The sequence below is a fragment of the Lithobates pipiens genome, unplaced genomic scaffold, assembly GCF_037356315.1.
Source record: "Lithobates pipiens isolate NorthernLeopardFrog02 unplaced genomic scaffold, aLitPip1_a1.2 Scaffold_13, whole genome shotgun sequence".
Taxonomy (NCBI): domain Eukaryota; kingdom Metazoa; phylum Chordata; class Amphibia; order Anura; family Ranidae; genus Lithobates; species Lithobates pipiens.
Window position 1 is genome coordinate 33,352,338 of NW_027507718.1, and position 13,991 is coordinate 33,366,328.

The following is a 13,991-nucleotide window of genomic DNA, read 5'->3' on the forward strand; positions in this document are numbered from 1 at the left end:
TCTCGCGCATGCTCAGAAAGGATTTCCACGTCGGAAGGTTGCATTGCAGTGTATAGGACGTCGTATTTTTCGTCCCGTCGTACGTGCCGTTCACGTCATCGCGCACGGTTTCAGCAAACTATTCGTCCGTCGTGTGTGGCCATGTCCGTCCATGCTAAGTTTGAGCGGACTGTTCGCTCAAACTGTTGGACGGACAAAGTTGGGCCAACAGTCCGCGCGTGTGTACGCGGCCTTAATGTAAGTAATCCTACTAGAGTGCTCATATTTTAAAAAACCATCTACAGTATGTGATCTGTAATTGAGTATGTATGTGGGGGTGACCACTGTCTAGTTGTGTTTTGCTGATCAATACACTGCAAGTCTACCAGTCTATGTCTGACTGAAAACAGTAGATTATCTGCAGTTTCTAATGATGTGGAATACCCACAATGCTAAGGCTCTATGTCAAATAAAAGAGCTCAAGAGCAATGTTTTATTTACCTAAATAAAGAAGTACTATAATAATAATGTGATTTAGTATTGATACTATAAAACCAAAATATAATCTTGCATGTAGTATAAATTAAATAATCAAATAAATGGTAGCTGCAGCACCTAAAATACAATACAATGACGTGCTGTAAAATTACAATACAAATTAAGGTGCGCTGCCCATTTAAATCTACATACAAAATAGAGGCATCAGGAGCTCTAACCTATGAAAGCGCTCTTAGGAAAGAAACACGCTGGGCGGAGCTGGGCGAGTGACGTCATCACGCACGCCGATGGTGGATTTGACAGAGCCATTGTATTGAGATATATGTGGATGTGATTCGTTACCATTGTAAGTTAATAAATTGAAGCAGTTTTTTTTTTACATACTACACCATGGTGATGGTATTTTGTGTTTATTTTTAAAGGGCCAGCATAGCTTCATTTGGAACCTAATATCAAAAACAAAATCTCGGTAGCGTTGTTTCAGATTTAAACAGCATTAGATTGTTTATCAGATTTTACATATAATTAAGGTTGTTTCTTTCACTTATAACATACACAATTAATATAAACACATGGGTGATTTCACATTACTGCCTATAATGCTTCATAATAGAAAGTGTTGGATTACAGGATATCAAACATGTTTGTATACCTGCTGGAATAGCGAATCGTATCTTCATGGTGATACTGATCATCGGCAAATAACGAGGAAGTGGATATAGTTGTTGCTAAGGAAGCAGCTTCAAACAAGAAAGGGGTGCTTGGCACAAGGTCAGGCCGATGCCTTGAATTTAATGCTGGAGAAAACAAAAAGGTATGAGAACACAAACATACCTTGAAGTCGTGAATACAGTACATGTGATTCATAAAAATATTCATTGACTTGAGGCTGACTGTCATCTGGCTGAGTTGCAGAAATCAGTTATTCATAAATTTCAACTGATCCACAAGGACCATTTTTTAAAATTATATTAAGACCCCTTTTACACGTGGGCCGTGACTGCATCAGCACTAAAGCGCTGCTAGTTTTAGCGGTGCTTTAGCACTGTTTAAGCGGTGCTTTTCGACCACAATAAAAGGGGTTAAAACTCCTGTTTTGCAGTGCTTTCAATGGTATTGCACAGAGTAGCCCAAATCCTCCTCTTCTCAGGTCCCCCACCAGCCCTCCCCTCGTCTAGTGCCCCCATAGCAAGCCGCTTGCTATGGGGGCACTTGTGCATGCTTTCTCACTAGCCACGCTCTTTGTGTCCATAAGACACACAGAGCAGGGCTCGGCCCCGCCCTGGCTCCCTCCTCACTGGCTGTGCTTGACAACGGCTCCCACTGCTGTCTTTGAGTCAATAAATTGCTTTAAAATAGTATACTATTCCTGGCCATATGCCACTGAGTATCAAGCAGATACTTCAATATTCTGCTCACTCCTGACAATGTGTCAGAATAGGCACAAATCCACAATGCTTTTTTAGATATGTGGTGGTTTTTGGGGTGGGGAAAACCTTTAAAAACCTTTAAAAAAACATTAAAATTTTAAAAGTGAAAAAACAAAAAGGTGATAAACAAAACAGACAAAAGGCACTGATGGAACAGCAATGTGCACAGACATTCAGTGAGGTGGCTTAATCATATATTGCCACAGTCATACAGTATGTTGCTGCTCTGGTTTCCAACCTTGTACTGTATTTAATCAGATAAAGTACTGTCAAAAGGTGCAGACTGACAAACGCAATTCATTTCTTACTGTAAAGGTAACCTTGGAATATGAAGTATGGCACTCAATCCAGCAGCTTTTGGTTGAACTAGATGGACTATTGATACGTCTATGGATAACATGCAACATCCTGTACTCTTATGCCCCGTACACACGGTCGGATTTTCTGACGGAAAATGTTCGTTGGGAGCTTGTTGTCAGAAATTCTGACCATGTGTAGGCTCCATCTGACATTTTCCATCAAAATTTCCGCCACACAAAATTTGAGATCTGGATCTCAAATTTTCCGACAACAAAATCCGTTCGTAAATTCCGATCGTGTCTACCCAATTCCGACGCACAAAGTTCCACGCATGCTCGGAATCAAGCAGAAGAGACGCACTGGCTACTGAACTTAATTTTTCTCGTCCTATCGTACGTCTTGTACGTCACCGTGTTCTTGACGTTCGGAATTTCAGACAAGATTTGTGTGACCGTGTGTATGCAATGCAAGTTTGAGCCAACATCCGTCGGAAAAACTCCATGGATTTTGTTGTCAGAATGTCCGCTCGTGTGTATGGGGCATTATACTCAGGGGAATATGTTGCTGCTTTGGATTTTACTACCAGATTACTATTATTTCCCCAAAATGTAGTTGGTGTTCCTAGTTTCTGCACACTTTCCTATTTTGATGTTTGACTGCTATCTCATGTCTATGGCCAGGTTTACATAGACGTTATCAGAATGAACGGACGGCTCCCTTTTTTGCTTCAGATTTCTCTACCTTGTGTATTTCAGTGCTTCTTACCTTCTTCATCCAGACTGGTGAAGCTCTGACCCTCTGCTAATTTTATGTTTTTCTCTTCTGACCATTCTTGATTGCTCGGAGACAGTATCTCCTGCGATGAAGACTTCAAAGCTGGGATGGAATTGCACCGTCGTTTGGAAGGCGAAGACCTTAAAGCTGCAAAATAAGTGTAAATGTGTGTCAATAGGTTGATGCTGTGCAGCTAGTTTCCTATAGATAAATTAAACCAGTTTGCCACTCAAAACAAAACAGAAGAAACAGACATAGAAGTCGTGAGATGAAACTAGTGGAATGGGCCTTATCAGCTGCACACTGACAGCTGGTATTCTGCTGACTGAGAAGGTAGGCATTTTATTGGTGGGATTGCAGTTCTAACACTCACATACAATGGCAACGTGAGTTTGTCCTTTTAAGTATAAATTCTGAGTTTTAATAAAACAGAGGAGTCTTTTGTTTCTATTCTGAGTTGTAAAATTGCTAGGCTGGAAATTTAACAGCAATACAGTAATTTGGGAATGCTTTTTTCTGAATTGGATGACATGTCCTAAGGGGATTATTCACACATGCCTGAAAATACCTGGCTATAATTTGGAGGACATACAATCTGGTAAGTAGAATTTTCATAGATGAAGGGTCCAACGGGTGTAACCTTAAGCTACGTAGAGGATTCTTTACTGTAAGAGCGGAAAAGATGTGGAATTCCTTACCAACACACCTATTGAGCACAACATACAGGGATATACAATGTAATACTGACATATAATCACACACATAGGTTGGACTTGATGGACTTGTGTCTTTTTTCAACATCGCCTACTATGTAACTATGTAACATGGTGCAGTGACACAGATTGGAGGATTTTTCATATTCCACATTTTTGAGGGTGTTTGGACTTTTCTGAACAGTTTATTAGGAATAAGTAAATCTGAAAGAGTTGGGTTATTCTGCCACCTACAGTAGAATTTGGTCACTGGAATACAAAAAAAGCATGGCCTACCAAGTATAACCTCTCTCCCGTTCCCAGCATGCTTCAGATTTGTAGAAAAAGCAAACAGAACAAAGATGGGTGGGACCTGTGTCTTTTAACTACTTCAGATCCGTGCTATAGCCGAATGACAGCTACAGTACGAAACTGCTTTGCTGGGAGTACGTCTATTGACGTCCTCCCGTGCCCGAACGGCCTGCGTGCCCCCTGCAGGGTGCGCGTGGCGTGCTCTGTGAGTCTATGAGACTCGCTGGATCACCAATTGGAGTAAGGGGTCGATCCCGCCCCTTACCACATGATCAGCTGTCAGCCAATGCAAGCTGATCATGTGATGTCAACAGAACTGGTAATCGGCTATTTTTTCTCCTCGCGCTGACAGTGTGAGGAGAATAAAAAAAGCCTATCACCGGAGCTGTGAGAGGGACAGTCCAGATCATGGCGAGCTGCCGCCAGATCCTAAGTGCCCACCTGTGCCCCCTGCCAGTGCCACCTAGCAATAGGCAACAGTGCCGCCTACCAGTGCCCACCAGCGCCACTCATCAGTGCTCACAGTGCCACCCATCAGTGCCACCTAGCAATAGGCAACAGTGCTGAAAGCTTAAAATTGGTCTGGGCAGGAGGAGGGTTTAAGTGCCCAGTAAGCAAGTGGTTAATGAACTTCAAAAACTGTTTTTTTTGTTCTTTATTGTTCATTAAGAGACAAGGAATTCAGTTATTTGAGTCAATTGGGATATCCAAAAGTAGTCCAATTGAGAGGTGGGCAACACAGCAAAGGAAACACTAACAGGCCACCAAACTGGATAAAACTGAAGCAATCTGCAGCTCAAAGAGCTGCCTAAAGGACTTTACACCCAAAGACTGCATCAGAGGAGGCCTGGCAAAACTTGGAAAATGTGTGAACAGAAGACTAGGTTGCAAATTTAGGAAACGTTTGCCTGATGCCAAAAGACCCAAGAGACACTCGCCTATCTAGTAGAGTGTGCTTTGAAAGGGAAAATGTGGAACTTTGTCCTTAACCATTTATTTACCGCTGTACATTTTTGAACAGCAAAGTGGAGGATGCTTATTTCTGCAGTGCCGTTTACAACCCCTCATCCTATTCTTAACATGTGCACATTAAACTTTTCATTTCTCTTGTCCTAATGTATGTGACCTGTACATTAACCTCTTCACCTTCTCCTCCCTCTGTATTTGACTTGTACATTTAATGTATCGAATATACCAAGCTCCATGTTTTAACCCCCTCAATGGCAACACGTTTCTTCATTTTTAAAAAAGTGTGTCAAAAAATGAGATCAGATGACATGTCTATTTTCCAAAAAGGGGTAATTTTGGGAGTTTCTGTATCGTCCTGACATTTTTAAAAATATTTTTTAGAACATACACAAAAGAGAAACAGATTTTTTTAATTGTTTGGTCTTTTTCTTTTCTATAGTATTATTATAGGTTATTAAATACCACCAAAAGAAACCTCTATCTGTCTAAAAAAAACAAAACATATACAATGAATCTGAGTACAGTGTTGCATGATGGAGTAATTGTTAGTCAAACCATCACAACACTGAAAAATGGCTTGGAGGGAAGGTGTATTACAGGCTAGTACGGAAGTGATTAAGGCCATAGGCTTGGGCAATGACCTGTCTGAGCCACTGAAAAGTAGTAGCTGGTTCCCCATAGAGGGATAATCAGGAATGAGAAACAGGGAGTCAGACTTCTACTGCAAGCAGTGGCTGAGATGTAAACTCAGAAAGCATGAGCTGTATCCAGAACTTGAGCTGGACAAAAGATTAAAGAACAATGTCTCGGTTGATATGAAAAGCTGAAACTACCCTAGGAAGGAATAAGGCTCTGGGTTTTAATATTGCCTTATTCCAAAAAGGGTTCTTTGCAGGCTAATACCCCATACACACTATGAGAAAATTGGACAAAAATAGTTCGCTCTGTTCCCGTACACAAACATTTTTGGCGCTTGTCCCTTCAGAAATTTTCATTCAGGATATCGGAACTGGCTGTCGAAAGTTGTGCACACACTATCAGAAAATCGTACGATCATTCCTCGGACGAAAATGTTTGCCCGATTTTCTTATAGTGTGTATGGGGCATAAGACTGCCAGCTCAGACACAAGTCCTGCAGAGGTTATGGCAACGAGGGACACAACTCTGTCAATGAAAGTGGAAAAGGGGAATATCTTTATAAAAGTGCTGACAAGAACCAAATTAATATCACACAGGCTCTGAAGATACCATGTGCAAAGGTTGTGAACAAAAAATGGAAAGCTAGTGATCTTTTAAATAGGAATACAAGAGCTGATATTTGACCCTTGATGGTTCAAATGATGATCCAAGCCTAATTATAAAAAGGGCAGGATTCGTCCCATGGAGTACTTACTTGGATGCAACTTTCTTTACCACACAATGCAAAATAAGCCTTCTATATACAAGGGCAGAGCATACAAGAGGTAGATTTCCTAGCTTTTGGAAGTGTGAGAATCACTGAGAGTCCCCTGTCTCTTAAGATCTCAGTATTTTATTAACGTGGAATATCCCTGGATCCATAGCGGGGACAGATGACTTTTTTTCGAAAACCTTAGCGAATGAAAATTGGTGTTCAATGTTACCAACAATGCATTAGCCCCTGTTACTCAGCAAAAATAGTGCACTAATTTAGAGTCCACCGAGACTGGGTCACACTAGAGACTGTTCTATGTGTCTGAAACCAGAAATTGCTCTGGCTAACCAACACTGAAAATAAAAGTCTGAGAAGCGCCACTGGCAGATCGCATTGCCTAGAGGACACATTCCAGGCAGGCCCCATGTTCATCAGCCCAGCAGGGTCTGAACAGCCTCCAAGACAGCGCCAAGGATTAGCTGATCCTGATAGCTGAAAATAAAACCCAGCTCAGCAGCATGCAGATGATATCTTGATTGAATTAAAGAACAAAATAAAGAAAACAAAACAGCTAGTAATAGATTTAATAGAGAGAAGACTTCCATCCTCCTAGGGCACCAGCATAAAACAGAAGCAGCGGGAGGGGTTAAACTTGGCTGGTTAACAGCTTTTATGCTTGACAGTATCCAGGTAAGTGCTGCTTATATAAATGAGTCCCAGCTCATACACAGTCTGGCAGACCTGGCAAATATGACTTGGAAATGACAGTGCCATTTGTTTTAATCCAGTCAATTCAGAAAAAAAAAATATACTATTGTGTACAGGTAACTAAACTATACATTTTTATAGTCCATGAAAACAAAACCTGATCATGTGTGATATAGAAGTTATTGTAAGAAAGCATGTTTTCTTCCACGGGGTGCAGGCTATATCAGGTACAATAAAAGTCACTGGAAAAGGACTTGGTGTTGGTACCGTCCTTTCTGTACCTAGAGCAGTGTTTCTCAACTCCAGTCCTCAAGGCGCATCAACAGGTCATGTTTTCAGGATTTCCCTCAGATGAAACAGCTGTGGTAATTACTAAGGCAGTGAAACTGATTAAATCACCTGTGCAAAATAATGGAAATACTAAAAACATGACCTGTTGGGGCGCCTTGAGGACTGGAGTTGAGAAACACTGGCCTAGAGTATATCAATAACTGGTAAATAAGGTTTGCTATTCTAGTGGTGTGAACCATTCTGGTGCAGACTATTTTAACAGTGTTGTGAGAGCATAGATTATCACATGCATGAGTACAGTAAAGATCCACCTCTGATATTGCGTCTAAAGATGGTTCTGGTTTGTATGAAATCATGTGACCACCTTTTCCCTCGCAATTCTCTGGTATCATCTTCAAGAAAAGTGATGACGCTGATGTTCCATACCTTGGGCCCTTTTGAAGACCTTGGAATTCATAAACTTCAGAAACCTGCCTGCATAGAAACTTGGCCTGTGGACTGACACTGTGTCCTAGAAAGAAAGGAACAGGCATCTATGTTATAAAACAGTAAATCCAGCTAATGCAAATTCCTTTGATAAGCCCATGAGAACGCTTTTCCCCCAATGAAATTCCTGTGATAGCAAATCCTGTTATACAAGATTTTCCCTTGGCTCCCTCGGGAGAGTCTTATAAAATAAATCCAGTGTACAGACTAAAAAAAAGATTTTGTCAAGCAACAAAAAAAAAAGTCCCATGACTTAGAGAAGTAACTATTAAAGCTATGGGATACAGCTAAAAATAGTGTTAATAGAAAAACAGAGCGAGAGATACAGAAATATATTCACATGTTAAAAACAAACCTGTGTTGCTGAATAGAAAATGTTATGGTTAATGGGCAATTTAAGGCACTGTAAGCTACCAAAGCCCACCTACATCACTCCACCTATAGTGTATTGGATAGTGGATTGGATGTTCTCTGCCCATTGCAACTGAGGCCGCGTACACACGGGCGGACTGTTCGCCCAACTTTGTTCGTCAAACAGTTTGACAAACAGTCCGCTCAAAATGAGCATGAACGGACTTGACCACACACGACGAACGAACAGTCCGCTGAAAACTTGCGCGATGACGTGAACGGCACGTACGACGGGACGAGAGATTCGAAGTCCTATACACTGCAATGCAACCTTCGGCGTGTAAATCCTTTCTGAGCATGCGCAGAACTTAGTTTGACGAACAAGCCTACACACGGGCGGACTGTCCGCTCAAACCAAGTTTCAGCGGACAGTCTTACGGAAATTCCGAAAAACTTTGTTCGTCAGACTGTCCGCTGAAACTGTCCGCTAAAGCCCACACACGAGCGGACTGTCCGCTGAAACACTGTTCAGCGGACAAAGTTGGACGAACAGTCCGCCCGTGTGTACGCGGCCTGACTCTCCTAGATACACAGACAATGAAGGTCTCTTACTCTGTTCTCATTTCCTCTTGAATTGATATAATATTATATTCAGAACACAATAGCTCAGCGGGGAGATGGATGTACTAACATCAGATTATTAGTACATGATCTCCTCCTAAACACTTCAGTTTTTTTTTTCGTTCAGCCCGCTGGGTAGGATGAAAAAAAAAAAAAACTGATTGTGTGTACTAGGCTTTAGATACAGTTATCATGTATCCATCTGGCTCTATGTGACGGAAGTTTATTTGAATGGGAGTGACAATCCTTAACAGTAATTAGCAAATCTAAATCTTTTTCATTTTGGAGTGATTCCAGTTGATTAATAGCATCACCTTTCTAAAACAAAAAAAGCCCTGGTCCCTGAAAACAAAGTAATCTAAACAGACTTTACTGCCGAAAGCGTTATTGGCAAGATGACGTCTCACCTTGCAGCATTCGATTTAATGAAGGTTATTACTCATGAGAGTACATAAAAGGATGAGGCAGGCAGCTATTTACACTAAAGGAAACACAGGCAAAGGTTGGAGCATGTGTGATGATGAGGTAAGAAGGTAATGACACATGCACAATGTTAGCATATGTTTTTGAAGGGTGTATAAATAAAAAATAAGCCACTGCAGACCTAATAGACAGAATAGTATCTACAGCAACTACAAAATAAATAATTCTATATATAAAGTGATCGTTAAACATTCATAATCACACTAGCATGGTGTGCATGTTTATGCCACATTCAGACTACCTCTGGCATCTTTCTTTTTTTTTTTTTACTATATGCCATTTTGTCACAGAGCCCCACCCATATGAGAGCGATTGGCTGATTTACTGGTGGTATGTCTCAAAACATATTTTTATACCACTGTTCACTATGCTTCCTTTTTGTTTTAACCACTGTCACTGGCCTTATCTCTCCAAAATATAATGGTAATCCAGAAAAATCAATGCTGGATGATCTATTCTTTCCTCAAGATATGTCACCTGTCAAAGCAGAAACGAGGTACCCCACAGGCACTGGATCGTTTATGGGCTCCGTAAAGTGGTATTAAACCCAAAACCAAAAATTTAATATATTGCAGCTTAGCGATGATGTGGTGGCTGCATTTGTTTTCTTTTTTAGGCATTTCCCCTCTGTTTTCCCCTGGTGATCTGGTTAGAAACACATCTCCTGTATTAGAGTGCCCCCACTCTGGTTAAATGAGCATAGAGGCACCTTTGGACAGCAGTATTGTCCGTCTAGGGTAGGGGAATGTTAGATGTACTAACAGATTTAGATACGCTACCCAACTGAAGCCATGCTCCAGCTCACACTGCAGTTGCAGCAACAGTGTTTTTTATATTTTTGTAAGTTTTTACAATGAATAAATAAAAGCTCATCATTTTGACCTTTGTCTAATTTTTCAAAACAGAGGAGTCCTTGGGAACCCCTGCTAAAAATTACTATATCTACAACTCATGTAACTTTAATGTGAAGGTCAGTGGGAGAATGCTCATTACACTTGTGGTCATTGAGAAGAATTACCTCCTTACAGAAAGCTAAATATCATTGGTGTCAATAGGAAGAGGCAGAAATTGCTCATTGCTCAAGGAACCCCTAGCAACCTCTCAAATCGCTTTTCAGAGGCATTTGATGATGAGGAGGAAGCAATATGTCACCTCATCACCAACTGTTTTAACCCCTAAATGCAGCACCAATGTGCTGAAACCACATGCAAAGAGCTGAAGGACCTGTCACAGGCACTCGTCAAGAATGCCAACTATGCCTGCCCTTTCCTCCATTCATTGAAAGTTGTAATATAGCTTTCACAAATGAGAATCGCTCTATGAATGGAGGAGGCAAACCTTTCATTCGTCCTCTTGTCCTCCATACACAGAGGGTTTTTCCTTTAGTGTAGATTCATAAGGAGGAAAAAAATGACAATTGTTTATCAGAAAAACGTCTGTACAAATAGACAAAAACTTACCCCATCATAAACTAACGCTTTCCACGAATGTTCTAACTTCTTTATCAACCTGGAAACATAAAAAAAAAAAAAAAAACAAGCAGCATTACATTTTTAGATTGTATCCATTCTTTATATAAGATATTGTTGTACAAGACTAGGGAAGAGTACTGGAACATAAAAGTATGGAGATAAAGAGAACTGTTATGGCACTGCCGTTGAGGGTGTGAAATCTATCCATTCAAATTTCTTATACTTACCTATAGGACTGCAGAATGTCAATGATGCCCATGAAAAGGAGTACCCGTTCACCTCTGTGGTTTTTCGCAGGAATGCCACCCATCCTATAAAATGTAAAAAAAATATTAGCCCAGCATGCTGTTATATGTAAATTGTAAACAAAGATATCCTGGTTTGACATTTACAAATATGTGGTTTTTACAGTATACTACTAAGGTATTGATACACTTTTATAAACATACATTTTTAACCTTATTCAACCGCAGTTAATTCTTAAATTCACTTTTAGATATCATGTGCCTCAGGAACATGGATGATAAAAGGTAAAATTTACTATACTGTGTTAGCATGCTTTCAATAGATAAACAGATATAGTCTTTATTGCAGCATAATTACAACCACAGATACAGTATGTGCCCATAAAACAGTTTATGAGTATAATATACATGATGTTTCTCCAGCAGCAAAGTATATAGTATTTATCACTTAAAGGCAGCCGATGTTTACAGTATCTGCTAGTCTTCCTTTAACTAGCACCACTGAATGACTTAATGTTGCCTTTTCTTTGTTGGAAGGCATATTACTGAATAAGGCGATCTTGCCTTTTCCCAGCAACTTGGATCAGTAAAGAAGCTATTCATAGTACACATTTATGCTATAGTGTTTGGAGATTTCTAGGAAATATGTACTGAGAGGAATATGTTGGCTGCCATGTGTGTCTTGGAAACACAGTGATGTTACAAGTGATCATAAAATAAAGTTATTTAAACCTAAGATGGCTGCAAGACAAACATAGTTGAACAAGCTTTTGATGCTTTGCCATTCATAAATTGCAGTTAAGAATTTTAATTTGTGGCTTATTCAATATTGTCAAAAATGCTCTTTTGTGTGAAGCATTGTTGCCTAACTAGTTTAGCACTTTGGGCATACTACGTACATCCAAAGAGTAAACCTTTAATCACAAGCTGATGGCAGCCATGAGCTTGCATGGGTTTTCTTAAGCCGACCCCCGGCTTGAAATTAAAAGTGATACAGCAGCTCTCTAGCCACCAATCCCTTTGACAGAGCCGAAAGGGGAGTGTAGTGCTCCCTCCAGTTTGGTGGCCTCCCCAGCTCTTCAGTTACCAGGAGCCTGGGACCACAACTTTGGGAGAGCGAGGCAAATCCATGCCTTGATCTCACATATAAACAATGAAACCAGATGAGTCGATGATTTAGTCACTTCTGGTTTCAACCAGGGGATACATCTAACCAAGCAGATCTGCACTCGGTTAGATGGTGTGAGGGGCTATTAGACCCTTTATGTCTCCAAAAAGAGTACCGGACACCTGGTCAATGCTATTACACAGGGGTTAATTAACCCTTTTGGGATAGCAAAAAAAATAAATTAAAAGAACAAAAGTTTTAAGACTTGACATGTTGGGTGTCTATTTACTCAACACAATATCATCTTTTATATTTTTAATTAATCATTAATGATTAAGCACATTTTTAGTGTGTGAAATGCACCTACCATGCAGCCTGTTGGTGTCCTGTGGTGTCACACTGGAAAACTCCAATAAAGTATTTTTGGAATGAGCCATGGTGTGCAGCCAATTTTTCATTTGTTACATAAAAAAATGCAACTATCATTATATTATATAATGTTCTAGGAGTTTATTGACAACAATTAATATTTTTACATACGTGCAAAAATGAACAAAATTGCTCTAGAGTTAAACTGATTAAAATAAGGTTTTCAAAGTTTTAAACAATTTCATATATAACTCACGTGTCCTCACTAATAACAGCGTCAACAGCTTTTCCTGGTCCTTGTATAGATTCCAGAGCAGTGGAGTACAGAACTTTTTGTACTGACGGTCGCTTGTTGTCTATGGAATAGTGAGATGTCTCTCCTTCTTTGTCTTTGGATGTATTGTCAAGTACATGAATGCCAAGTAGTAGACTGTAGTCCATGATCTTGAAACTTTCTAGTACCTGTCAAACACAGACATATATTTTTTATATTAATAGCATGGCACATACAGAATAAATCAGTCATATTAAGAGATGTGTTAGCCCTGACTAATCAAAATGGTCATCGGTTGCTTTATAATTAGCAGGGCATACTTTGCTAATGAACATATTAGATTGGTACATGTTCACAGACCAAGAAAAATATGTAGTATACTATTTGCGATTAAACATCTTAAACATGTCCTGTGTTTAATGCTGGAAAAACCAATATGCTACAAAGAAGGCGCATAGCTACAGTAGTTGCTCTTGCATGCAATAACCATATGGTAAACTGCAGTCATCTGATCAGCACAGCAACGCCATATTTGCATATTGATTTCCATGAACAGGCTTAGGCCTTCAAGATTTGCCTCTGTATGTAACTCCACATTTTCCAGGTGCTTCTTCTAAACTAGTGTTCTTTAGACTTTTATCAACAAAAAAAATGACAGAGGAACGTTTTGTACTCAATCAAGTGGTAAATAAATTTGGTAAGGAAATTTGCTTTACAGTGAACCTGTACTCAAATGTTAACATAAACATATATTAAACGTCTTGTTGGGATGAACAAAATAAAAAAGGGGTAGCACGGATAAAATATCTAACTTTCAGTTCAATGATGTTCACCTGTGTGAAGGTCTAGATGCTTGGCTATAGGAAATCTGCTGAAGAGGAGGACCAGAGGAACTAGCTGGATTTCTTTTTAAAGAGACAGTCAACTTGTTCATTCAAGGTGTAGGAGTTTAGAGGGAGCAGTGACATCATGTTATCCATCATTTGACTGTGCTAGGACCTAGTGACTATCAGCTAGACATGAGCGTTTTTACATTGGTGGAGATCACATGCCTCCCTGTAAGTGGCCCCATTGGGTAAGTTGTGCTAGCTCAGGTAGGGGAAAGAGCGGTAGCAGGATTCTGGAGAGGAGAGTATCACAGGAAGGAGAGAAATTCACAAACACTATTGCTTTGCCTTAAATGGTTTAAACGAGTACCTAGACCTTCACATATGTGGCCAGCAATAAAGGGAGACT

The 13,991-nt window shown here is 40.0% G+C and overlaps 1 protein-coding gene across 4 annotated transcripts in view; it reads right to left on the reverse strand.

The window, feature by feature from the left end:
- The window catches only part of PIP5K1B (phosphatidylinositol-4-phosphate 5-kinase type 1 beta), a 241,410-nt gene that overhangs the window by 40,971 nt on the left and 186,448 nt on the right, over window positions 1–13,991 (reverse strand). For all 4 annotated transcript variants that reach the window (XM_077474979.1, XM_077474982.1, XM_077474978.1 and 1 more), the window contains exons 8-13: window positions 12,738–12,943; window positions 10,987–11,070; window positions 10,748–10,796; window positions 7,773–7,857; window positions 2,973–3,128; window positions 1,130–1,274 (exon numbers count right to left, since the gene is read on the reverse strand). In XM_077474979.1, the coding sequence (XP_077331105.1) occupies window positions 1,130–1,274; window positions 2,973–3,128; window positions 7,773–7,857; window positions 10,748–10,796; window positions 10,987–11,070; window positions 12,738–12,943 (725 nt within the window). The remainder of the gene's footprint in view (window positions 1–1,129; window positions 1,275–2,972; window positions 3,129–7,772; window positions 7,858–10,747; window positions 10,797–10,986; window positions 11,071–12,737; window positions 12,944–13,991) is intronic.